Genomic DNA, 24,756 nt, shown 5'->3' with positions numbered 1-24,756 from the left:
ACCGACAATTTTGAAAAAAAAAAAACAATATTTTTTTACTTTGTGCTTTAAAACATATCCAATAAACTTTTTTTAATGAAAATCTAATTTCTTCATAAATTTAGGCCAATATATATTTTGCTACATATTTTTTGAAAAAAAAAAAGAAAACAATAAGCATATATTGATTGAGTTGTGAATATAGTGTCTACAAACTATGGGATATAGACACTGGATTTTTTGTTTTTTTTTGTTTTTAATACTACTAGACTATCCTTGGAAATAAGGGGCAGTAAACAACTATATATAAAACACACAGCATGTGTTCTGATTTTGTTGTGTGCTGATAAAGAAACAAAAATGACAATAAATTCATTATTTAACAGAAAAAACATTTTGTAGCGATATCATTGAATGGCGATGTAACAAATTTCAATAAATGTAATCAAAGGAAGAAATCCTTTGTGTGTACAATAATAAGCCTGTTTTTAGATAGATAACACAAAGTTAACAAGCTCATTTCTGCAAAGAAAGAATTGCTAATGTGTCTTTTGTTCTCAACAAAACCACCAATCAAAGTCCTGGGCGCATTTTCAATTCCAGTTTCATGGCCGAGGCTGTTTACACAATATAGAGTGGACTGAGCCTCCGAGGTGTGATCTTCTATGGGGGGCACCTTAGCACCAGGGACACATTCCATACAGGACCACGTCCGCGCTTGTCAATTATTCACGTGGTGAAGAACCTAGACTCTTGTTCGATAAATCCATTCAACGCGTGTAAATAATGTGGAATGGCAGGATGGAAAGAAATCAACATTACTAAGTCGTTTAACGTCACTCAAAGTTTGTCCTGTCCAGTCCCAGGAATGACAATGCATTGGCAGCCAAGAGCTTGTCCTGGAAAATAGAAGAATTGAAAAATGGTGTTGATGTTATTAATGGAAGGCTTTTTATTATAAGAATAATCTTTTAAGAGGAACTTCAGTCTCCTTTTTTTTTTTCTTTCAATAAAATAATAATTATTATTTTTTTTGGTTATAATACATATAAACCAATAATATATCAAGTCAATTCATAAGATATTTTTGTTGTGATACATATAAACAAATAATATGTAAAATTAATCCATAGTGTCCTTAATCATGCCCCATCACCCTCCCCCCGAACCGTGGCTACCATTTATGATTGCCGCAGACATGCGCAGATGCACTAAACGGCTCTTCCTGGCCTAAAGCTGGCCAATAGACGGATTGATTTTTTTTTTTGTTCAGCAGGGACCAGTTGCACTTCAATCCATCTACGGCCGTCCCCGCTCAACAGAAGTCGATCTAAACGGTTGACTTATGCCAAACAGGAACGTTGGAAAGTTTTCATTCGATCAATGGCAACGCTGATCAGTTTACTCCGACAGTGAAGAGGATTCCTCTAGCCATCTTGCTTATGTGGATGGGGGAATCTGTTCATTTTTTTTTTCCAATAAGCTGACTGCCAGATTAAAAAAAAGACCCATCTATGCCCAGCCTTAGAGCCCTTTCACACTCACAGCGCCCGGGCGCTGGTGGTAAAGCGCCGCTACTTTTAGCGGCGCTTTACCTTCGTTTTAGCTGCGCTTTTTGGGCCGCTAGCGGGGTGCTTTTAACCCCCGGCTAGCGCCCGAAAAAGAGTTAAAAGCGCCAGCAAAGCGACGCTGCCCATTGATCTCAATAGGCAGGGGTGCCTTAGGCTACTTTCACACCAGGGCATTGGAGGCGTTGGCGGTAAAGCGTCGCTATTTTTATCGTCGCTTTACCGTCGTTTTAGGGGAGCTTTTTGGGCCGCTAGCAGGGTGCTTTTAACCCCTGCTAGCGCCCAAAAAAGGGTTAAATGCGCCCATTGATTTGTAGTTCAAAGATGCGGCTTGCAGGACTTTTTTTGACATCATGCCACCTCCCTCAGGCTTTCACATTTGAGTGACAGGAGAGGCGCTATACAGGCGCTTTGCAGTTGCTATTTTTAGTGGCTGTAAAGCGCCTCAGTCTGAATGGGGTCTTAGGGTCCCAGCAGAGACCTTCAGCACATGGGAGATTTTTCACACCTGCGCAGACATTGCATGTTTTGGGACATCCCTAACAGCCATGTCTTTGTGCATGCGCTGCAAACCAATGGGTTGATTTACTAAAGGCAAATAGACTACTATGCATGAATCTATCCATTACGCATGGGGTGGTGTGAGAGAGGGGGCAGCACCCGGGTGCCCCTAATGGACGGGCGGCCACTGCTTACAAACGTGCTCTTGGAACAGAACTCGTTTGTACGTAGGGGACTTACTGTATTGTATCAATTTAGAAAGCAGCGGTGTGCAGCAATACCACTGAAAAAAACCTCTAAAAATGAATAAAAATAAAAATGAATGCTAGTAAGAGATGAAAAAAAGTCAGAAGGAGAACCTGGTTACGTGACCTATCAAAGCCACATAACGCACTTTTTTTTCTGTGTTAAGTGGGGAGAAATCCATGGAGCAGTACAAGCTCAATACAAGGATCTGCATTTTATGAATAGGCCGCAAAATGCAGGCCGCAGTATTGTAAATAGTGTGAAGTAACAGAACGCGGATAGCGATATAGACTCCCAGTCTATATATAATATATATATACCGGTATATATAAAATCTATCTATTCTATATATTTATATAAATAAATATATATATATATATATATATATATATATATATATATATATATATATATATATATATATATATATAAAAATATATATATACATATATACAGTACACACATATATATAGATATATATATTATATATCTAAAATATAATAATAGTATATTTATCTGTATTATAAAATTAATGTATAATAGATATGAAGTTATGCTTTAATAACTCAACAAAAAAATCTTACTTTTAAATTCATGTCAAAATTTTCCATTGATTCAATAAGGTGTCCTGGATTGTGCTCTCCCAACGGAAAAGGATAGTCAGTTCCTAACATCACTTTTTCCTGTTTGGGGGGAAAAAAGGAAAAATATGAATTGTTAATTAGAAAGTTACTGATTGTAATAACTAAAATGTCACACTGCATTTTCCAAAAGGGGCATTCCATAAAAATAGAATGTTCCCTATTAATTTGGGATACCCCCTGTCAACATCAGAGATTACTGCAGTTCCTTTAGAGAAGCCTTTCTCAACTACTTTAACACGGAGGAACCCTCAAAATAGTTTTCAGGTCTTAGGGAAGCCCTACTAAAATTATTAGAAATACAGCTCATGATATAGTAGTTTACTCAGTAGGCTGTAGATCAGGAGTAGGCAACCTTTTGAGCACAGTGTGCCGAAAAATGTTTTCAAAGAAATTGAACGTGCCGATTCTAGAACAAAAAAATGTCAACTTCACACTGTCAATCACGAAAGGTATTTTTTATAAAGTAAATGCTGTAAACTGCTTTAGTAGTGAGAAATTAACATCCTGCACTCTCACACCTCAGATCAGCCCCGATTCCTGCAACTCCACACCTCAGATCACTGTCCCCCCTGCACATCTGCCCCATCACTATACCACCCTGCTTTTCTGTCCCACCGCTAAACCCCCTTCTTATCCCTCCCACCACTGTACCTCCTGCACATCTGCCCCACCTCTGTACCCCCCTGTACATCTGCCCCACCACTGTACCACCCTGCACATCTGCCCCACCACTGTACCCCCCTGTACATCTGCCCCACCACTGTACCTCCTACACATCTGCCCCACCTCTGTATCCCCCTGTACATCTGCCCCACCACTGTACCCCCTGTACATCTGCCCCACCACTGTACCCCCTGTACATCTGCCCCACCACTGTACCCCCCTGTACATCTGCCCCACCACTGTACCCCCTGTACATCTGCCCCACCACTGTACCCCCCTGTACATCTGCCCCACCACTGTGCCTCCTACACATCTGCCCCACCTCTGTACCCCCCTGTACATCTGCCCCACCACTGTACCACCCTGCTCTTCTGTCCCACATCTGCCCCACCACTATACCACCCTGCTTTTCTGTCCCACCGCTAAACCCCCTTCCTATCCCTCCCACCACTATACCTCCTGCTCATCTGTCCCACCTCTGTACCCCCCTGTACATCTGCCCCACCACTGTACCCCCCTGTACATCTGCCCCACCACTGTACCCCCCTGTACATCTGCCCCACCACTGTACCCCCCTGTACATCTGCCCCACCACTGTACCTCCTACACATCTGCCCCACCTCTGTACCCCCCTGTACATCTGCCCCACCACTGTACCACCCTGCTCTTCTGTCACACATCTGCCCCACCACTAACCCCCTGCACATCTGCTCCACCTCTGTACCCCCTGCTCATCTGCCCCACCACTGTACCCCCCTGCTCATGTGTCCCACTACTGTACCCCCCTGTACATCTGCCCCACCACTGTACACCCTTTCTCATCTGTCCCACCACTTTAAACCCCTGCACATCTGCCCCACCACTAACCCCTGCACATCTGCCCCACCAATGTTCCCCCTTTCTCATCTGCCCCACCACTGTACCTCCCTGCACATCTGCTCCACCGCCGTACCCCCATGCTCTTCTGGGGGGATGGTTCACCACTGAACCATCTTCTCATCTATCCTAACACTGAACTTATCTGCTCATCTGCCCCACCAGCCCCTTCTTCACCTTTGGTTGGACATGTATGTCCTTGGGAAATACATTCATGCTCTCTGTCTTGCCTCGGACTCCACCTCCGCTCCCGGCACAGACAATTCTGCAGGCCCATTTGCGCCAGTATACATACCTTCACATGCTGCTAATATGTAAGTAGTTTAGGAGATGGATACATTTTTTTACCTTCTCCACCTTATGTCTCTGCTTCCCCTAGTTGGGTTGCATGATTAGAAATTATATGTGATATGTTTAGGTCTCCTTGCAGATCTAAATTTACTACGAATCCGCCCATTGCCATGAAACGCGTCGGTCTTGTACTCATGCATTATGGTTACTCTTAGGATAATATCTCATGTTTTAGGATTCGGTTTATGGAGCATTACCTTTTTAATCATGTTATGTACAAGTTGACAATTATATGCCTATGTTTTGCTATATGCTGTTCATGTGTTTACTATACTCTATGTCAGGGATATGAAATTAGCGGACCTCCAGCTGTTGCAAAAGTCCCATGAGGCATAGTAAGACTCTGACAGCCACAAGCATGACACCCAGAGGCAGAGGCATGATGGGACTTGTAGTTTTGCAACAGCTGGAGGTCCGCTAATTGCATATCTCTGCTCTATGTATTCATTGCTGCATGGTATTGTTGTGTGTTTTAGACAATAAACACATTTTCCACTACTTGGCTTTACTTGTCGAGTCCCATCATACTTACCTCATATAAAGTCCCGACAATTCTTTCTTTATTCTTTCTGAGATTGGTAGTGGCAACCAAGCAAGTCATCTTCCTCCAGATGGTGGACGGGGCTAGCAGGACTGTGATTGGCTCTAGCAGTGGCTAATGACAGTCCTCCTCCTCCTGGAAACAGGGACCCCCCCCAGCAGAACTGCATCCAATCTCTTCCCCATCACAAAAGCTGACGATCGCAGCTACAGCAAAGTTAGAGAACCAAATAATGTTTCCCATCTATTACAATGTGTGGGGGCGCAGTGCCTCCCCGTCAGTGCGGCGTGGGGAATTCTGAATTTGGAATGCATTAGTGTTTCACTGACACTTCCCTGCGCTGCTCTGCTGATGGGGAGGGAGTCAAGTGCCGACAAAAGAGGCTTGCCTACCCCTGCTGTACTAGTTATAAAACTTATGATAATAATAATGGCCTGAAAAGAAACACAGATAGTGAAAATCGTAGTGATTCATTACATCGCTGCTCAGTGTGGAAGTGATCCCTTACTTTGGTGGTCCATGTGGACATGACCCCTTACATTGGTGGTCAGTGTGGAAGTGATACCTTACATACCTTACATTCGTGGTCTATATACACTGTGTATTGTCAATAGTATTGGGACGCCAGGCCTTTATATGCACATGAACTTTAATGTCATCCCAGTCTTAGTCTGTAGGGTTCAATATTGAGTTGGCTCCACCCTTTGCAGCTATAACAGCTTCATCTCTTCTGGGAAGGCTGTCCACAAGATTTAGGAGTGTGTCTATGAGAATGTTTGACCATTCTTCCAGAAGCGCATTTGTGAGGTCAGGCAGAGATGTGGATAAGAAGGTCTGGCTCGCAATCTCCACTCTAATTCATCCCAAAGGTGTTCTATCAGGCTGATGTCAGGACTCTGTGCAGGCCAGTCAAGTTTCTCCACCCCAAACTCGCTTATCCATGTCTTTATGGACCTTGCTTTGTGCACAGTTTGCAGTCATGTTGGAACAGGAAGGGGCCATCCCCAAACTGTTCCCAAAAAAGTTGGGAGCACCAAATTGTCCAAAATGTTTTGGTATGCTGACGCCTTAAGAGTTCCCTTCACTGGAACTAAGGGGCCAAGCCCAACCCCTGAAATACACCCCCCCCACCATAATCCCCCCTCCACCAAATGATTTGGACCAATGCACAAAACAAGGTCCATAAAGACATGGATGAGCGAGTTTGGGGTGGAGGAACTTGACTGGCCTGCACAGAGTCCTAACCTCAACTTGATAGAACATTTTTGGGATGAATTAGAGTGGAGACTCTGAGCCAGGCTTTCTCGTCGAAGTTGAATGCACGACCAAAGGGAGGAGCGGCGTGCTGACGTCACCACCACACCACGCTGATCCCGGAAGTGGACGGGCAGCAGCTGAGAGCCGGCCGGCGCACATTGTTTTTATTTGCGATCTTATACCTGCACACACTGTAAGTGCATTTCCAATTTTTTAATAAACGTGTTTTAACTGTATTACGCTATGGAGTATTTCCTTTTCATGTTTATCTGTGGATTGGGAGCGGTAACTCATTAAGTTGATCTCCTGGAGCGGTGACCTGTGAATTACATCCCAGCAGAGACCCAGTGGCTGGGGGACACAGCCACCTGCGTGCATGATCTCTGTGACAGGAGATCCATGAATTCGGTAAGGGGCTGATTTATTTGAGGTGGAGGATCTCCCTGTAACATCACTCTCCCTAGGGAGACCATCTTTGCATGCCTCACACCACTTCAAGAAAGGTGTTCTTTTCTCCCTATACCAGCAGAATTTCTGTACCCATAAGGACTCCTTTTTTTCTGATTATATGGACTTATAATCTTTCTGGATATTGAATCCTTAGTCACCATCATTTATCACATCAATTTGTGTGTGAGATTTTTGTCTTATTGTTTTCTGCATGTTTATTTCAGCGTTGGTTGTAATCATTATGATCACGTTCATGTATTAGCAGCGCAGCTCTTTGTTTTGTATAGTTATTGAGGTGGGGGTTGTCTCACATTTCAGGCTGCAGCAGCACTTTAGTTGTTTCTTTTTTAGTTTTTCACTTAAATACATTTCTTGATTTTTCTTAATTAAGGGATAGCGCAGTATTTTTCTTTTTGATTTTACAGCTGCTCCCCATTCACACCTGAGACCTTGTAACACTAATGAGTCACATGACACCGGGGAGGGAAAATGGCTAATTGGGCCCAATTTGGACATTTTCACTTAGGGGTGTACTCACTTTTGTTGCCAGCGGTTTAGACATTAATGGCTGTATGTTGAGTTATTTTGAGGGGACAGCAAATTTACACTGTTATACAAGCTGTACACTCACTACTTTACATTGTAGCAAAGTGTCATTTCTTCAGTGTTGTCACATGAAAAGATAGAAGAAAAGATTTACAAAAATGTGAGGAGTGTACTCACTTTTGTGAGATACCGTATCAACTTGATACGGTATCTCACAAATATGAGTACACCCCTCACATTTTTGTAAGCATTTGCAAAGCAATTGAAAATATTTTCCATAATTCGCCTAATATGTTCCATCTAGTGGCCATAATGCAGCATGTTCATGAAATACCCTTATCAGGAAATACCCCATTATGGCCACTAGATGGAGCTGATGATCATAGAAAATAAACATATTAGGCAAATTACAGGGACTATTTTGAGGGCTGCTTGATATATTTTTATATATAAGTAGACCCCTAAGCTAGCCCAACCCCTGACATGACAGTAAACTAACCCCTTATCTTGTACTAGGAGCAGCCATGTTTTAATATTGGGTTTAGATACATTTCAGCTTAGTACTTTTTAACCCACCAAAGCTGATTTAGCTTTAGGTATGGATTTTTTTGCACATTGGCATTGGTTCAATCCCCATAGGAGTCGGAAATGACTCTAGAAGGCAACTTCTATTACAGTGTTTGCCTCTAGCTTTATGGGTGCCATTTAGGGAACTCTTTGCATTTTCTTAGTGAATGCAAAATTCTCACGACTCAATGAGGTCTTAGATGGTGACCCGCCTCTGGACCTTGTCCATAGTGGACCACTGTAACTATGCAAAGAAAAAGAAAAATCATACCTAAAGTTTAGTTTTAATTTAGCACCATGTGTGGCTGGACTATTATTAGGACATGGTCACTGGTTCCTCTGTCCCTGAAGGACTTCTGAGGTTCTTCCTCCAGTTTCCAAAATATTCCACTAAAAGTGTAATGGGGAGAACAATTTGTCAGCTACACATGATCCTGCAGGGGGCAGCATTCACTAAATATTTTTTAGACATTGCTCAATCAAGCCTGCACAGTTTTCGGAAGAGGTCAGGTCTATGGTTTGTTTTATTAGCACATGCAAGCCAATTCTGCTGGTCTTTAGAAAAATACATGGAGCATCCAGATCAGTCTCTGCTCAAAATAAGCTGCCAACTAATATCCTTACTACATTCATACAAACGCATGCACACACTAGGGTCAGGTTTACGTGAAAGCCAGCATGTTTGGGTTGCAGGAGATCAATGAGAGCACTTGGAGAAAACATTCAAAAACCAGTCAATGATGGGAGTAATAGTACAGGGTAAGTGCATGTGTTGTAAAATAACAATAATTAAACAATACAATATGTAACCCCAACATTTCATATTCCTGATATGTGGCTGCTGTATCATGTACTTCTATGAAAAAGTATCCTGTTTTCTGTGTATTGCTTCCTTTGTGTGAAATCCCTGGTGTTCCTGCCAGTCCTTTGCTTTCCTATAAAAAAAAACTGACCACACCAAGCATGAAAGCACAGTGTGGTCAGTTTTCTGGCTGCACTGAGAACTCCAATGATCAGGCTAGTCCTGACACCCCCCCCCCCTGCACAGCCATTCACCGGGAAGACTCCTCCCCCAGCTCTTTAAAAGGGTTGTAAAGCCTCCATGTTTTTCACCATTCTATGTATTAAATTGAAAAACCTTCTGTGCTGCAGCTGCCCCCCCAGAGCCCCCCTTTTACTTACCTGAACCCGATCGTTCCATTGACAGGGACAAGCACAGCAGCTCCAGCCGCTGTCTGGGGTCCCCTTTGGATAGATTGACAGCAACGCAGCCATTGGCTCCCGCAGCTGTCAATCAAATCCAGTGACATGGGAGCCGGGGGCGGGGCCGAGTCCTGCTGTTTGTGTCAATGGACGCAGCAGCAGGACTCGGGAGCGCACCCGCACGGGTGCCCCCTTGGAATGCGGGTCTCTTTGGGGGCACCCGATGCAAAGGAGGAGCCAGGAGCACTGCTGGGGTACCCCAGAAGAGGAGGATCAGGGCCACTCTGTGCAAAACCCTTGCACAGAGGGGGTAAGTATAACATTTTTTGTTATTAAAAAAAAAACAAAAACACAAACCTTTTGAACCCTTTTAAGCTCCTTATGCAACTGAGAACAGAGGGTATGTGATCACTTTTAAAAAAGGGGAGAAAAATGTAGCTATAATTTTTTTTTTTTTTATATCTATACACACATGTTTTGCCTTTCATTTCTAGTTTAAACTGAATGGGTTGTTTTACAAGGTGAGGGTTCACATATATTTTAAAGCTGAACTCAAGGCAGATAAAAAAACAACAATTAAAACGGTAGTAAAGTCTGCTTTGTGCTTTTTACCTACAGGTAAGCTTATAATAAGGCTTACCTGCAGGTAAAATGAATATCTCCTAAACCCGCACAGCTTAGGAGATATTCACACTGGATGCAGCAGTACCATAACTTTCCACCAAAGAATAACACAAATTAAATTCTCCTGCTCTTGACGATTGCAGGGATACCACATATGTGGATGTTTGTTTTTGTTTGTACCTGTAGAACAGCCCATATATATATATGTATATATATATCCTGTAGAAAAAACGGACCTTGACCTTTGACCCTGACCTTGACTCAGACACTAACCCTGGCAGTGACCTTGATCTAGGTATTTTTTTTGTATTTGTGTATTTTTATTATTATTTATTTATTTTTTTTTACACACACTTTTTTTTTCCCTGCAAAAAGAGAGCAAGATGCAAAGTATCTCTCTCTCCTCTATTCACAGAGAAAGAAAACAAGGGGGTAGGCTTCACAGTGACTGATCACTGTGATAGCCAGTCAGAGGCTATCACAGCGATCAGGTGACCCGGAATCGGGAGATCTGGGTCCCGATCGTTAGTACGGAGCCCGGGGCTCTCCGTGGGACCCCGGTCTCTGCGCTGGGAGCACGCCATGCGACACACTGCCAGCACAAAGGGGGATACGCAAGCATGTGGAAAAAATGATCCTCGCTTCAGTTGTTGCTCTTAAAATGTCTTCATTTTATTGAATAGCCACAGTGAACAAATGCAGATTAAGTCACCTGACGCGTTTCAGCCTATAAGGCTTTAATCATAACCCGCAAATATGCAAGTATGCAGCCCCATGGAAAAAAGGCCAGTCCAGTGGTGCTGCACGGTCGGCGTGAAGGGGTTGAAATGGTCAGTTTTAATTCCCTTATCCCAAAAGGAAAACAACTGTTGTTGTAACTGCTTAACCTCTTAAAGCGGAGGTTCACACAAAAATGGAGATTCCACTTTTCGGATCCCCCCCCCTTCGATGTCACATTTGGCACCTTTCAGGGGGGTGGGGAGTGCAGATACCTGTATAATACTGGTATTTGCACCCACTTCCGGGCGTCGACTCCCGCGCACAGAAGCTGCATATGATTGGCACAGAAGCTGCATATGGTGGGCACAGAAGCTGCATATGGTGGGCACAGAAGCTGCATATGGTGAGCACAGACGCTGTACATGAAGGGGCACAATGGCTGCATATGATGGACACAGAGGCTGCATATGATGGGCACAAAAGCTGCATATGTTGGGCACAGAAGCTGCATATAATGGGCACAGAGGCTGCATATGACAGGCACAGAAGCTGCATATGATGGGCACAGAGGCTGCATATGATGGGCACAGAAGCTGCATATGGTGGGCACAAAAGCTGCATAGGATTGGCACAGAAGCTGCATATGATTGGCACAGAAGCTGCATATGGTGAGCACAGAAGCTGTACATGATGGGCACAATGGCTGCATATGATGGGCACAGAGGCTGCATATGATGGGCACAGAGGCTGCATATGGTGGGCACAGAGGCTGCATATGGTGGACACAGATACTGCATATGATGGGCACAGAAGCTGCATATGGTGGGCACAGAAGCTGCATATGGTGGGCACAGAGGCTGCATATTATGGGCACAGAGGCTGCATATGATGGGCACAGAGGTTGCACATGATGGACACAGTGGCTGCATATGATGGGCACAGTGGCTGCATATGGTGGGCACAGTGGCTGCAGTTTATGGGCACAGTGGCTGCAATTGATGGCACAGTGAGGCTGCATTTGCTGTATTTTTTCAGTGTTTTTCCGATTTTTTCAGTTTGTTTGCGCCCCCCCCAAAAAAATGTTTTGAACACCAGTCGCCACTGCTCCACAGTCTGGTACGTGACAGGTTTACAACCACTTTAACTGATCACTCATAGCAATGCCAGAACTGGTCCAATGAACATGGGTATGTTCTCCAATACAAGCATGTACCTGCAAACGTGAGAGTGCACAAACAAGTAGGCATTGTTTTGTTGGTAAGAGAACTATGTTTGTTGGGTGAGCTCATGTTTAGTAAATGTGACCCATTGCATCTGAATGACACAACAACTCACCTCTCCAATCACATCTATCAGGAGTTTTAGGGCTCTCGGGTCATGTACCAGGGAGTCTGTGTAGAAAGATCCAAGGTATTTTTTGGGGGGTTCCTTATTATGAATAGCACAGAGATCGGGATGCACGTTGAAACCATGGTTAATGCGACCTACGGTAAAGGGGAAGGCTCCACCTATAAATAATAATAAACAAATAATAATTAATACATTATAGTAAATTAATAAAACAATAATGATACATTTGTAGAGAACAAAGAACATAGTATTAAAAAAAGAAAATAAAGTATAAGAAAAAATAGAATTTTGAGTAAAATGTTTAGTTTTGGTTTGTGTGTACAACCAGCACATACAATGAACACCGACAATTCCAATCAACACACACATTAGGCCATCTATTTCATTCAGCCATCCCTAATCGTTGTATATTGTAATTGTTAGATAGTGTTACTCCAATGATAAGCGAAATCCAAGAAGTCTACATGTTGTTTCGCAGATACATCTTCCTTCTTCAGGACCATGAACAGAGCCAGTTTTAGACCTTGGGCGGCCCGGGGCACTTCAGGTTCAAAGGAGCCCCCTATACACAGGGCTGGTTTACATTCTCAATGAAAGTCACAGATTTTTAAAATACATGACACGTCATTCTGAGGTCACGCATGTCCACACACACGCAGTTATAGTGCTCTATGTGTGGTTTGCTTGAGCTTTGAATGATGGCCGGCAAAATATTATTACATTTAATAAAAGAAAATATGTTTTTTATTATACATTTTATATTATTTTTTTATTATTATCTTTTTATTATTTTATATATAATTTTTTTTTATGTTGTTTGATATAATTTTTGTATAGAGCGGGGCCCTTTTGCCCCCTTACAAATCCAGTCCTGACTATGAAGGCCTCCTTTACATGAAACAATGACTCTGCTGGTCTATGGAATGCAGATGTCTTCTTGACATTGAGGATGCCATTTTGCGTAAGGGGTTTTTTCGCTGCCACCTGGCTGATTTTTTGAGGGTGAATATGCATTTTATGGTATATTGACTGGTGGTGTGGTGTGCTGTAGTATTACATTACTTCATAGACTTTGCTATAAAAACTTTAGCCATTCTAATTAATCATGGTCAAGTTATTGTTCTATGTATTAAAGGTCATTATATTCATGAAGAAGCATGAGGTTCCCCCGAGACACGTAGACCTCTTGGATGTCTCAGCAGGGCCGTCTTTAATATTGATTGGACCCTGGGCAAACATTTTCTTGGACCCCCCCCACCATGCAATTTCGCTCTCCACCTGCTCTAAAAACATACAATAAATAACAGCTATACTCAAAATCTGTTTACTGAATCAGATCAGGCAGCGATTGCGATTGGTTGCCAGAGGTTACAGTGTGTCATTACCGCTCACTGACTGACTGCTAGAGGTTACAGCACACATTATGGCTCACTGATTATTTGCTAGAGGTTACAGCACATGACTTCTGCTTGTTGATTGGTTGCTAGAGATTACTGTACCTCAATACTGCTCACTGATTGGTTGCTAGAGGTTACTGGATATCCTTACCACTCACTAATTGGTTTATAGCGGTTACTGCACCTTATTACTGCTCACTGAATGGTTGCTAGAGGTCACTGCATATCCTTACCACTCAATGATTGGTTGCAAGAGGTTAGTGCATATGATTACCGCTCACTGATTTGTTGCTAAATGTTATAGCACATCATCTCCTCACTGACTGCACACCATGGACTGTGGAGGTGAGGGGACCCATCAATAGACAGAAAATTCCTAGGGTTCCTAGGACTCCTGGGATCAGTGGCAATGCTGGGGGGGGGGGGGGGGGGTATGATCAGTGGCAATGCTGGGGGGGGGGGGGGTTGATGGGATCAGTGGCAGTGGTGGGGGGATGGGATTAGTTAGGAGGCAGTACACTGTGGCAAATTCTGAATCATGTAGAGCAAAGCTGGAAATCTTTGGCAAGTATATAGTGGGGGAGTCTACACTGACCACCAATGTAATAGGGAATTTACAATGACCAGCAAATGTGAGGGGGGATTTAGACTGACCACCAATATAAGGGGGAATTTGCACTGATCATTCACCATGTAACGGGGGACTTTACACCACCCTCCAATATAAAGAGGGATTTTCTACACTGACATCAATGCAATAGGAGAATTTACACCAACCACCAGTGTAAAAGGGAATATACAATGATCACCATGTAAGGTGACACTTCTACAGTGACCACCAATGTTAGGGGGATTTACACTGACCACCAATGTAAAAGGGGGATTTACACAAACCACCAGTGTAAGGGCAATTCTGCACTTACCACCAATGTAAAGGGAAATGTACACTGATGACCAATGAAATGAAGAATTTACACTGACAACCAATGTAATGGGGGATTTTACATCAACAACCAATAAAGGGGATTTCTACACTGGCCACCATTGTAAGGGGGGATTTACACTCACCACCAATTTAAAGGGGGCTTCTACATGGACAACCAATGTAAGGGAGGATTCAAAGCTGACCACAAATGCAAGTTTGGATTATTGTACCGATTACCAATATATAGTGCAGTTTCTACACTGGCCACCAATGTAATGATGATTTACACTGACCACTAATGTAATATGAGCATTTACAGTAACCACCAATGTAAGGAGGGATTTACACTGACCACCAATGTAAGGGGGACCTTCACACCGGCCACTGGTGTGAATGAAAGGATTGTACACCAAGCCCCAATGTAATGAGAAGAATGGTCAAATATTCCCATAGACACACTCCTAAATCTTGTGTACAGCCTTCCCAGAAGAGATGAAGCTGTTATAGCTGCAAAGGGTGGGCCAACTCAATATTGAACCTTACGGACTAAGACTAGGATGCTTACAGACCGGAAGATTTTCCCCCTTAATGACCAGGCCAATTTTTAATGATACAGCACTGCATCGCTTTGTTGTACCCAAACAAAATTGACGTCCTTTTTTTCCCACAAATAGAGCTTTCTTTTGGTGGTATTTGATTACCTCTGCGATTTTTATTTTTTGCGCTAAAAACAAAAAAGTGCGACAATTTTGAAAAAAAAATATATATATTTTTTACTTTTTGCTATAATAATTATCCCAAAAAAATGTAAAAAAAGAAATTTCTTCATCAGTTTAGGCCAATATGTATTCTTTTACATATTTTTGGTAAAAAAAAAAAATCGTAATAAGCGTATTTTGATTGGTTTGCACAAAAGTTATAGCGTCTACAAAATAGGGGATAGATTTATGGCATTTTTATTTTTTTTAAATTTTATTTTGCTAGTAATGGCGCAGAACAGTGATTTTTAGCGGGACTGCGACATTGCGGCGGACAGATCGGACACTTTTGACATGTTTTTGGGACCATTGACATTTATAGAGAGCTCCTCCAACATGACCTCCAACATCTCCCCAAGTGTCTAACTTTAGAAAAACAAGAATTATATACAACCATTGTATTATAGGAACCAGGTCAAAAACCTCGTACCTCCATGAGCAAAGCAAACTTTAAGTTTGGAGAACTTCTTGAATATTCCACCCATAATCATACTGCAAATGGCGGTGGTTGTTTCCGCTGGCATGCCTAAAAAAACAGTAATCAAATTATAGTTATTACAATTGTTTTCCATATATTTTTCCATACCTATCCTATTGCTGCTGTGTATAAGACCCAATGTATCCCCTGCTCCCTTTGGGTTAAGGGCAATTTATATGTTTTCTGTTCTTTTCCTTTTTTTTTTTATGGCTGACCAGATTGGTCTATTCGTCATATTTCTCTGACCTTTGTTACTGTAATGGAATTTGGACTCAGTAAGTTCTGTTATGTATTTCCACTATATTGTGTACAGCATAATCACTTGGAAATAGCCCTTTTCTCTTAAAATAAAAAATGTGAAAACAAAAACATAACAATGTAATACATTGCAGCTTTCCAGTCCCCCTTCTCCCCTCCCCCCACACAGCAACAGAGCTGAGGCTGTCAATCACAGGCTGTGTGCTGGAGCTCCCTTCCCTGTCACGTTTTTTCTCTTGGTGTCAGGAAAACTTGTCAGAAGTCATTCATGCTGATAGCAGAGGAAGCAGAAATAACACTTAGTGCTCTTAATTGAGACAAGTACACACTATAGAGGGATATGCTTTGTTCATATTTCATGTTTGAGGTTTACAACCACTTTAACCACGGAAGGTTTTACCCCCCTTTCTGACCAGAGCACTTTTTGCGATACGGCACTGCGTCACTTTAACTGACAACTGGGCGGTCATGCGACGTTGCACCCAAACAAAATTGACGTTCTTTTTTCCCACAAATAGAGCTTTCTTTGGTGGTATTTGATCACCTCTGCGGTTTTTATTTTTTGCGCTATAAACAAAAAAAGAGCGACAATTTTGAAAAAAAAGCAATTTTTTTTACTTTTTGCTTTAATAAATATCCCCAAAAAATATGTAAAAAATAATTTCTTTCTCAGATTAGGCCGATACGTATTCTTCTACATATTTGTGGTAAAAAAAATCGCAATAAGCGTATATTGAACAACCACTTTATGGCAGTTCGCTTTCATGGATGCATTCCCAGAATGCAGGTTTTCTGTTTTCCGTACATATATCCCAGAACACATATGGGCATAAACGCAAACACCACTTGGTACGGCGTCCAGCTTGTAGACTTTGGAAGGCTGAAGACTTTGAAACATCGGGACTGGATGCACAGGGGCTAAATGTTCCGTGTAAATAAAGTATAACTAAAGTACTTCGTTTTAGAGTGGAGAAGAATTAAAACCCCTATCAGGTCTTTATTGCTATCAGTATCCCCCATTAGGGAGATTCACCCTCTCTGTTTGTCCTGTTTACTGTTATCACTGAAAGTGAAAGAAAATCCCACATTTTGGGTTGCCACCAGAACAGCAATAGAAAGGAAATCTTCCATTGGGGACACTAGCTTTGGGGACCTAGATGGCTACTAGGGATTTTCCTCTCTTTGTAAGAATTTCCTCTCACTTCCTCTTTTGGCTATGAAAGAGGAATTTCCGAAAAATCTCCCCAACAGGACACAGATGACAAAAAAAAAAAGAAGATAAAATCTTGTTTGTTATTCCCTTTTAGAATAAAAGATACAAGTTTCAAGAAAAAGTGGAAGGCACTTAAAGTATAAAGCCTCGTACACACGATTGGATTTTCCACAGACAAAACCACGGACTTTTGTCCAAAGGCGCGTGCCTGGATTTGGTCTTGCACACAAACAGAAAGGAATTGTCGGCCAACAAACACAAACGTAGTGACGTACTACGTGTTTTTTTAGCTCTTTAGCGCCACCCTTCGGGCACCTTCTACTAGTTTCACATTAGTTTGGTGAGTGTTGATTCGTGCTTTTCATTTCACGCTTTTCATTTCGTGCTTTTCAGTTCGTTTCTGAATGGCTGTTCGTCAACCATACATGTTGCGAAATCGGAGGAGATAACGTGTTATTTATTATTTGGCCTTGGAGTTATTGCTTTGACCCAAGTCCAGTCCAGGAACAGGAGGAGGAGGATTTATTGGACCAAAAATTGGTTGCTTTATTAATCGTGACCAATTATTTCATATGCCTTTGCTGCGGGAGCTCCAGGAGAATAATCCGGATGATTTTCGGAATTATCTCCGGATGACGGACCCCTGCTTTCACCAACTCTTGGCATTGTTGACCCCCTATATTAAGAAGAAGGACACGCATGAGGCTTTTATTTAATTTTTTGGCTGAATAATAATGATTTGATTTGGTGTACTTTCTATATTTTTGGATGCATAGAAACTTTTTGGTTAAGTTCTATTGGCAGATAGCATGTCTAATTTTATTTATTTATTTTTTTTAATGCACAATAAAACAATTGTGTAGAATAATACTTGGCTATGCGTTTTACTTCAAATGACAGTTTGGGAGTAGGCAGTTACATTTTAAAAAATACAATGTAAAATTGACAAGGGACACCAACATAGTTGTATCTTTGATCTTAAAAACTACAGGATAATGGTGTTGTGGTAACTTGCACCAAAAAAAGAAAAAAAAAAATTTTTAAAGCCTGCCATCCAACATTTGTCCGCGAAAAATCCGATAACAATTGTCTGATTGAGCGTACAAACGGTCGGATTTTCCGCCAACAGCCTGTCATCACACATTTCCCGTCGGAAAATCCGATCGTGTGTACACGGCTTAACTTAAGGCAATTTTTTTTTTTTTCAGTTTTGGACAAAGTGGAGAAGAATTAAAACCCCTGTCAGTTTTTATTGCTGTCTGTGCCCCCCCATTAGGGAGATACATCCTTTCTATTTGTCCTATTTACCATTATCGTTGAAAGTGAAAGTAAAAGAAAATCCCAAATTATTAAGTTAAATTAATGTCCTCATTCCCAACTGACTTTGTTTGTTGGACCCCGTGCATGAAAATTAAGCGAATGGTCTCAATCTCAATACAAGAAGAATTTTATTATAATATTCATGCTACACTCACTAGGATAAAAACCATTGGATTCAAATCAATTTGGATCATTTGATATGCTGTCACAGCATTTTAAAACATTCAAGGGGTTGTAAAGTCAGAAGTTTTTTTTTTATCTTAATGCATTTAGATAAAAAGCCTTCTGTGTGTAGCAGCCCCTCTCAGCCCCCCTAATACTTACCTTAGGTCCCTCTCTGTCCAGCGATGTCCACGGGTGTCTCAACCATCCGAGATTCTCTATCCTAAATTGGCTGAAACAAAGCAGCGGCGCCATTGGCTCCCGCTTCTGTCAATCAAAGTCATCTAGCCAATTAGAGGGGAGAAGGGACAGGGCCAGGTCAGGGCTCTGTGTCTGAATGGACACAGGGAGCTGTGACTGGGCTTGGGGGCCCCCATAGCAAGCTGCTTGTGTGACAATAGTGAATGTGTGTGACAATAGCGAATGAACATTCGCTATTTTCACACTAAATCTCCTCCCAGCCAATCAGAAAGCGCTCGTGAGACCTGTCTTCTGATTGGCCTAAACGTCAGTTGATCCTATTGGACACCTAGCGTCTAGGAGGAGGAGAGAGGAGATGCACGGCGAAAGGCGCCATGCTGGAAATGAGGACACCGGAGCCGTTGCCTGCGGCCCGCCACCCAGATCAGGTCCACCGTGCTGGAGCAGAGGACACTGGAGCCGCCCCCACCCTAAAAAGAAAAACCACCAGCCGCCACTACTAGACCTGTAAATTGGACTGGACCTGTATCTTAAAGTGGAACATTAACTAATGTTAATCCTTTTTCTGCTAGTCCTTGGCTACTTTCAGACTGGGGCAGGCGGCCGATGGCGGTAAAGAGCGCTATATTTAGCGCTGCTTTACCGTCGTTTTAACTGCGCTATTCGCCCGCTAGCGGGGTGGTTTGAAACCCCCACTAGCGGCTGAAATAGGGTTAAAACCGCCTGCAAAGCATCGCTGCAGCGGCGGGTTTGCGGTGCTGCCCCATTGTTTTCAATGGGAAGGGGCAATTTAGGAGCGATGAATACACCGCTCCTATAGCGCTGCAAAGATGTGGCTTGCAGGACTTTTTTGACCGTCCTGCAAGCACACCGCTCCAGTGTGAGGCGCTTTACAGGTGCTATTTTTAGTGCTGTAGCGCCTGTAAAGCGCCTCAGTGTGAAAGTAGCCTTAGTAAACAGGAAGGTATATTATATAGAAACATAGAAATATGAAGGCAGAAAAAGACCGAGTAGTCCATCGAGTCTGCCCATTTTTTTTTTTTGTCTTTTTTTTTGCTTTTTTTTTTTTTTGTTTGTTTGTTTGTTTTTGTTAACTTTGTTGTTTACCTTTACCTTGTGCCTTTTCCTTCAATACCTTTGAAGTTAAGTGCCTGAACATCTAACAACTGTTTAATTATGTAATCACCTGCCAACCTACAGAGATTTGTGTGCAATGGGTGGCATGCCATTCTATTCTGTGCCCTTGGAATGTGGAGTAATTGCCACTACTGAAGCCCTATAACATGCTTTAGTAAATCATTCACTTGACATTCTATAAATCATTGAACCCAACGACCCAAGAAATGTATGATACCATTACTAACCTACCAGCCAGGGAAGCCAGTACTTTGCCATCCTGCCACTGGTTGGCATGTCCCAGGGGTGCACAAATATGGAGCAGTTTAATTCTTCAGCCGCCTGAAAAAATGTTGCAGACACGTTATTACATTGCCTGTAGCTGTGTGAGCACATTATGTGTGGTTGTTTTCCACCAGTTTTCTATATGCACGAGATTACTAATATATTAGGTGTAAAATGGTCAACGGCAATTGACAGACAAAGAGGTTGATTTACTAAAGGCAAATAGACTGTGCAGTTGCTCCAGAGGGGGGCAGGGGGCGCGCAGGCCGCTCGTGCACGGGATGACGTCAATAGACGTCGTCCCGGCAATTTAGATCCACGCTGTTGCCGTCATTTGGCAATGGCCCGGATCTGAAGTGGTTAAAGGACTGGATGAACATCCTCTGTACTGCAGTTAGCTGAAGTAAAATTGAGTGGGATTCACCTTCTGTGTCTTATTGAAGAGTTAAGCTGCCTGTGGATGGTGCCAAGTCAGCAGGTGACCATACAGTCCAGACAGACTGAGTCTAAGGATGTATGTATGTTATTGGATAAAGCAACATTTGAAAAAAAAACAAAACAAAACAGAATTTCCATTAAAACGAGAACCCTGAGAACACATTTTAATAGACATTAGGAATGAACCCCACTCTCACTTTTGAAATTTAAATGTAACTTTTGTTATGGGGAACAAGTGAGAAGATTGGAGTGTGACAGGAACAACCAAACATTTTAAGGTGAGCAGTAACACCCAAAGCTTTAATTTGGGCAAGAGGAATACCCGAAATTCAGGAAGACCCCAAAAGTTAAAAGAAGTCAACAACAAGTGACTTCACCCGTCAGACTTCCCATTATAACTAAAACATTATGTCCTTATGGTGATCCTATAAAGCTGATGATGAAATTAATAAGGTTAAGAATTTGTTACAAATTGTTACATTTTCTTTTGAATGCAACTCAATTAAAGTGGAACTAAACCCCCTTATCCTTCACAGTCAAGGAAGATGCCATCTTAGTCTTTGTCTGATCTGCAATTGTTATGGTGCAGCAAATGTGATCAATAATGACACCAGCAATTTGATGGTTTGACAGTTCGATTGACAGCAAAAGCAACTGCAACAATTATCATTCACAGCATGCTTTGAATGCAACTGCTTTGCAAGACAATTAAAATCGATGAGTTTAGTTCCTCTTGAAGTAACTAAATATGTCCTAATATCAGCCCTCTGTACAACAGGATTCGGAGAGGGAGGGTTAGCACTCAGAGCTAATGAGGTCCTGCTGCAGTGAACATGATAACAGGAGGTGTGAACAGAGGGATGACCTCATCAGGGTATTGTTGCTCTTTCATTGTCCAATCACAAAGCTGTATCACTAGCTTGCCTGAAAATCCTCTGACATACAATCACGTTCTAAATATCTATTCCAACTCTGTAGATAGTTGCTTCCCTGGAGTTTGGCTCTACCCAGCTTTTGCAGTGCAGGTATTCTATTGTACCCTCTGGAAAGAGTTTGGGTCACATGGATAACATTCAATAACTGATAGTCATCTGATGTTTTTGAACATAAAAGGGATGGCAGCAATACAAAATCTGATGTAATGAGATCATTAAAAGGAAATACCAAAGTCTTTACACCACAAGTTCAGATACCCATAAAATGGATATAAAAAAAAAACAAAGAAATTTCCAAGCTCAACTTACCGACCAACCTTCAACAAACCAAATTGACCCATCCAACAGTATGCGTTACAAACAGGGGTTTAGTTGCACACATTTTCAAATACATGCGTAAGCCACAGAGCCCCGGCAAGGCACCCAATTTTCTGTGGACCTAAACTCTAATTTCTGTGAGTCTCCAACAATGGAGGGCAGATAAACCTGGAGGGAGCCCACCCTTCCTTAAACCTCCAATGCAATACTCCCACTTACCTGCACAAACGGCTGTATCTTAAATTGGGTGCTGAAATGACCAACGGCTGGAACCGTTGGGTCCAAAATTTTAATCACATAGTATCAAAAAAATAAACATGCCTGATGAAGGGGTCCTGCGTGGCTCCGAAATGTCGCTTCTATTTATTTTTTTGATACTATGTGATCAAAATTTTGGACCCAATTTTGGAGATCCTGGTGTGCTGGTGACACTTCCTTCTCACCCTTCATTAAAGGTGCAGGGGCACACTGAACACCCAGTCCATAGCACTATGGCAGCAAAGGTATCAGTGAGTTACCTGGCCAATATAATTGCTAAGGGCTGGGTGTTCAGTGTGCCCCTGTGCCTTTAAGGAAGGGTGGGCTCCCTCCAGGTTTATCTGCCCTACACCTGTCCATTTAATGCATGTGTCTCCATTGTTGGAGACTCACAGAAATGAGAGCTTAGGTCCACAGAAAATGTGGTGCCTTGCCGGGGCTCTGTGGCTTACGCATGTATTTGCAAATGTGTGCAACTAAACCCCTGTTTTTAACGCATACTGTTGGACAAGTCAGTTTGGTTGGTCGCAGGCTGGTCGGTAAGTTGAGCTTGGAAATTTCTTAGTTTTTTTTTATATGCATTGCCTTTCCAATACTCCTTTCTGCAGTGACCAGTTATAGGTGGGGGCAGTGACTTCTTGTTTGTAACCATAAAATGGACCCTGTCTTTGTAGATTGGAAAGTCAAAGAGTCGTGCCAGAACTATGGGCTAAGTTTGACATCTTCCTTGTAATTGGTGACACTTGTACATTAGTGGTACTTGCCCTTATGTACCAATACAGTAGCAGGGCATCAGATAATATCAGAGGTTGTCTAAAAAAAGTCACTGTGGATAGGATTCCAGGCTGTACGTACCGCATAAATGGGATACAGTTCAGGTGCATTCAGGTCCCACTGATTGATATGGGATCCAATCTGTACACCAGGGAACCTCAGTTCTTTTACGCAGCGATGCATCTCCTGTACTGCCAGCTCTGGACTCTGCATAGGGAGTGTCCCCAGCCCTACAAATCTCTCTGGATACTTCCGAACCACAGCCGCCAAGTCGTCATTGAGGAACCGAGACAGATCCAGGGTATCCTGGGGCTTGGCCTGTACCGAGAAAACTCACAATGTTAGAAGATAAGGTTACATGGATGCCATGACCTTCTAATACACATGCGGCTATATTTGTTGCTTGAACTTGATAGATTGTTTTTATGAACTGTTCCTTATGCCGCGTACACACGATCGGACATTCCGACAACATAATCCTGGATTTTCTTCTGACGGATGTTGGCTCAAACTTGTCTTGCATACACACGGTCGCACAAATGTTGTCGGAAATTCCGAAGGACAAGAACGCGGTGACGTACAACACGTACGACGAACCGAGAAAAATTAAGTTCAATAGTCAGTGCGGCTCTTCTACTTGATTCCGAGCATGCGTGGAATTTTGTGTGTCGGAATTGTCTACACACGCTCGGAATTTCCAACAACGGATTTTGCTGTCAGAAAATTTGAGATCCAGCTCACAAATTTTTGTTGTCAGACAAATGTCCGATGGAGCCTACACACGGTCGGAATTTCCGACAACAAGCTCACATCGAACATTTTTTGTCGGAAATTCCGAACTTGTATACGCGGCATTAGTGTTACTTTTTTGATACTTTCTGGTGAGCACTGACAAAACTTTGATTAGCACTTCATATACACTTTAATCCTTCTTTAATTATCTTCTTGTAATATGAACATCTTATTCACATTAAAAGGAAGGAGCTCAGAAATCCATATCATGTTCTGAAACATAAAACATCCTAAAACTAAGATGAATATGAAACATAAAACCACCAGCATGATCCTCTGTCATCCTAAAATACTGAAGCACTGCTGCCCTGGAGTCTTCTGAGATTGTATGAAAATCATGACTTTAGGCATTATCCCTACATCCCAAATAGAGATGGGAAGACCCAGAAAAAAAACGGAAAAAGTGGGAAAACAATTGTTTTTTTTTTTCTTTTTTTTAATGCCTTTTTTTGTTTTTTTTTGTTTTTCCTGGAAAAATTGGAATATGTTCTTTTACAATGATAAATATTATATCTATGACATGGTATTCAAACTATGTAACATGAAGACCTCAATGGAGGATTTGAGACTTATTGCACGTTCTCTCAGCTGAAGACAAGCAAATCCTGGAATACAGTTCAAGTAGCACTGTACTTCTCAATGCAGTTCTCAAACAAAAGAAATATGCATTTCTGCCACTAAGGGGCACTGCAGGGGAAAGGCTCCATTTTAGTTTGCTGGTTGGCTCCACATTGTACCTCCTACAGTTATTACAGCTGATTGTTGGGATACAGTAGATGATAGTTTCTGACCTCTCAGGTCTTAATTGACAGGTAAGAGGTTAAATTTGTCTGACCAATTTGTTAATTTTTTTTAACCTTTAAATGATTCCTATTAATGTTCTCAACCATCACCACATAATGTTTTTCTATTTTCTGGTCAGTAGATTGGTTTATATTTTCCTCCTCTGAGTAAAATGGTAAAACGCCTAGAGCTTGGAAACATTTCCACAGTACAGTTTCTGCTGAGAGCAAAGCTACATTTTGCAAAAATTGTGAGAAGA

General features: G+C 42.1%; 1 protein-coding gene across 1 annotated transcript in view; it reads right to left on the bottom strand.

Annotated features, from left to right (window-relative positions):
- The window catches only part of ACMSD (aminocarboxymuconate semialdehyde decarboxylase), a 78,217-nt gene continuing 53,461 nt past the window's right edge, over positions 1-24,756 (bottom strand). Inside the window, exons 5-10 of the mRNA XM_073634281.1 lie at positions 23,004-23,240; positions 20,163-20,256; positions 15,597-15,692; positions 12,072-12,244; positions 2,879-2,977; positions 1-878 (exon numbers count right to left, since the gene is read on the bottom strand). Of these exons, the coding sequence (XP_073490382.1) occupies positions 816-878; positions 2,879-2,977; positions 12,072-12,244; positions 15,597-15,692; positions 20,163-20,256; positions 23,004-23,240 (762 nt within the window). The 3' untranslated portion in view covers positions 1-815. The remainder of the gene's footprint in view (positions 879-2,878; positions 2,978-12,071; positions 12,245-15,596; positions 15,693-20,162; positions 20,257-23,003; positions 23,241-24,756) is intronic.

The sequence above is a fragment of the Aquarana catesbeiana genome, linkage group LG06, assembly GCF_042186555.1.
Source record: "Aquarana catesbeiana isolate 2022-GZ linkage group LG06, ASM4218655v1, whole genome shotgun sequence".
NCBI lineage: Eukaryota > Metazoa > Chordata > Amphibia > Anura > Ranidae > Aquarana > Aquarana catesbeiana.
Note: the sequence above shows the minus strand (reverse complement) of the source record. Positions and strands in the feature narration are given on the sequence as shown.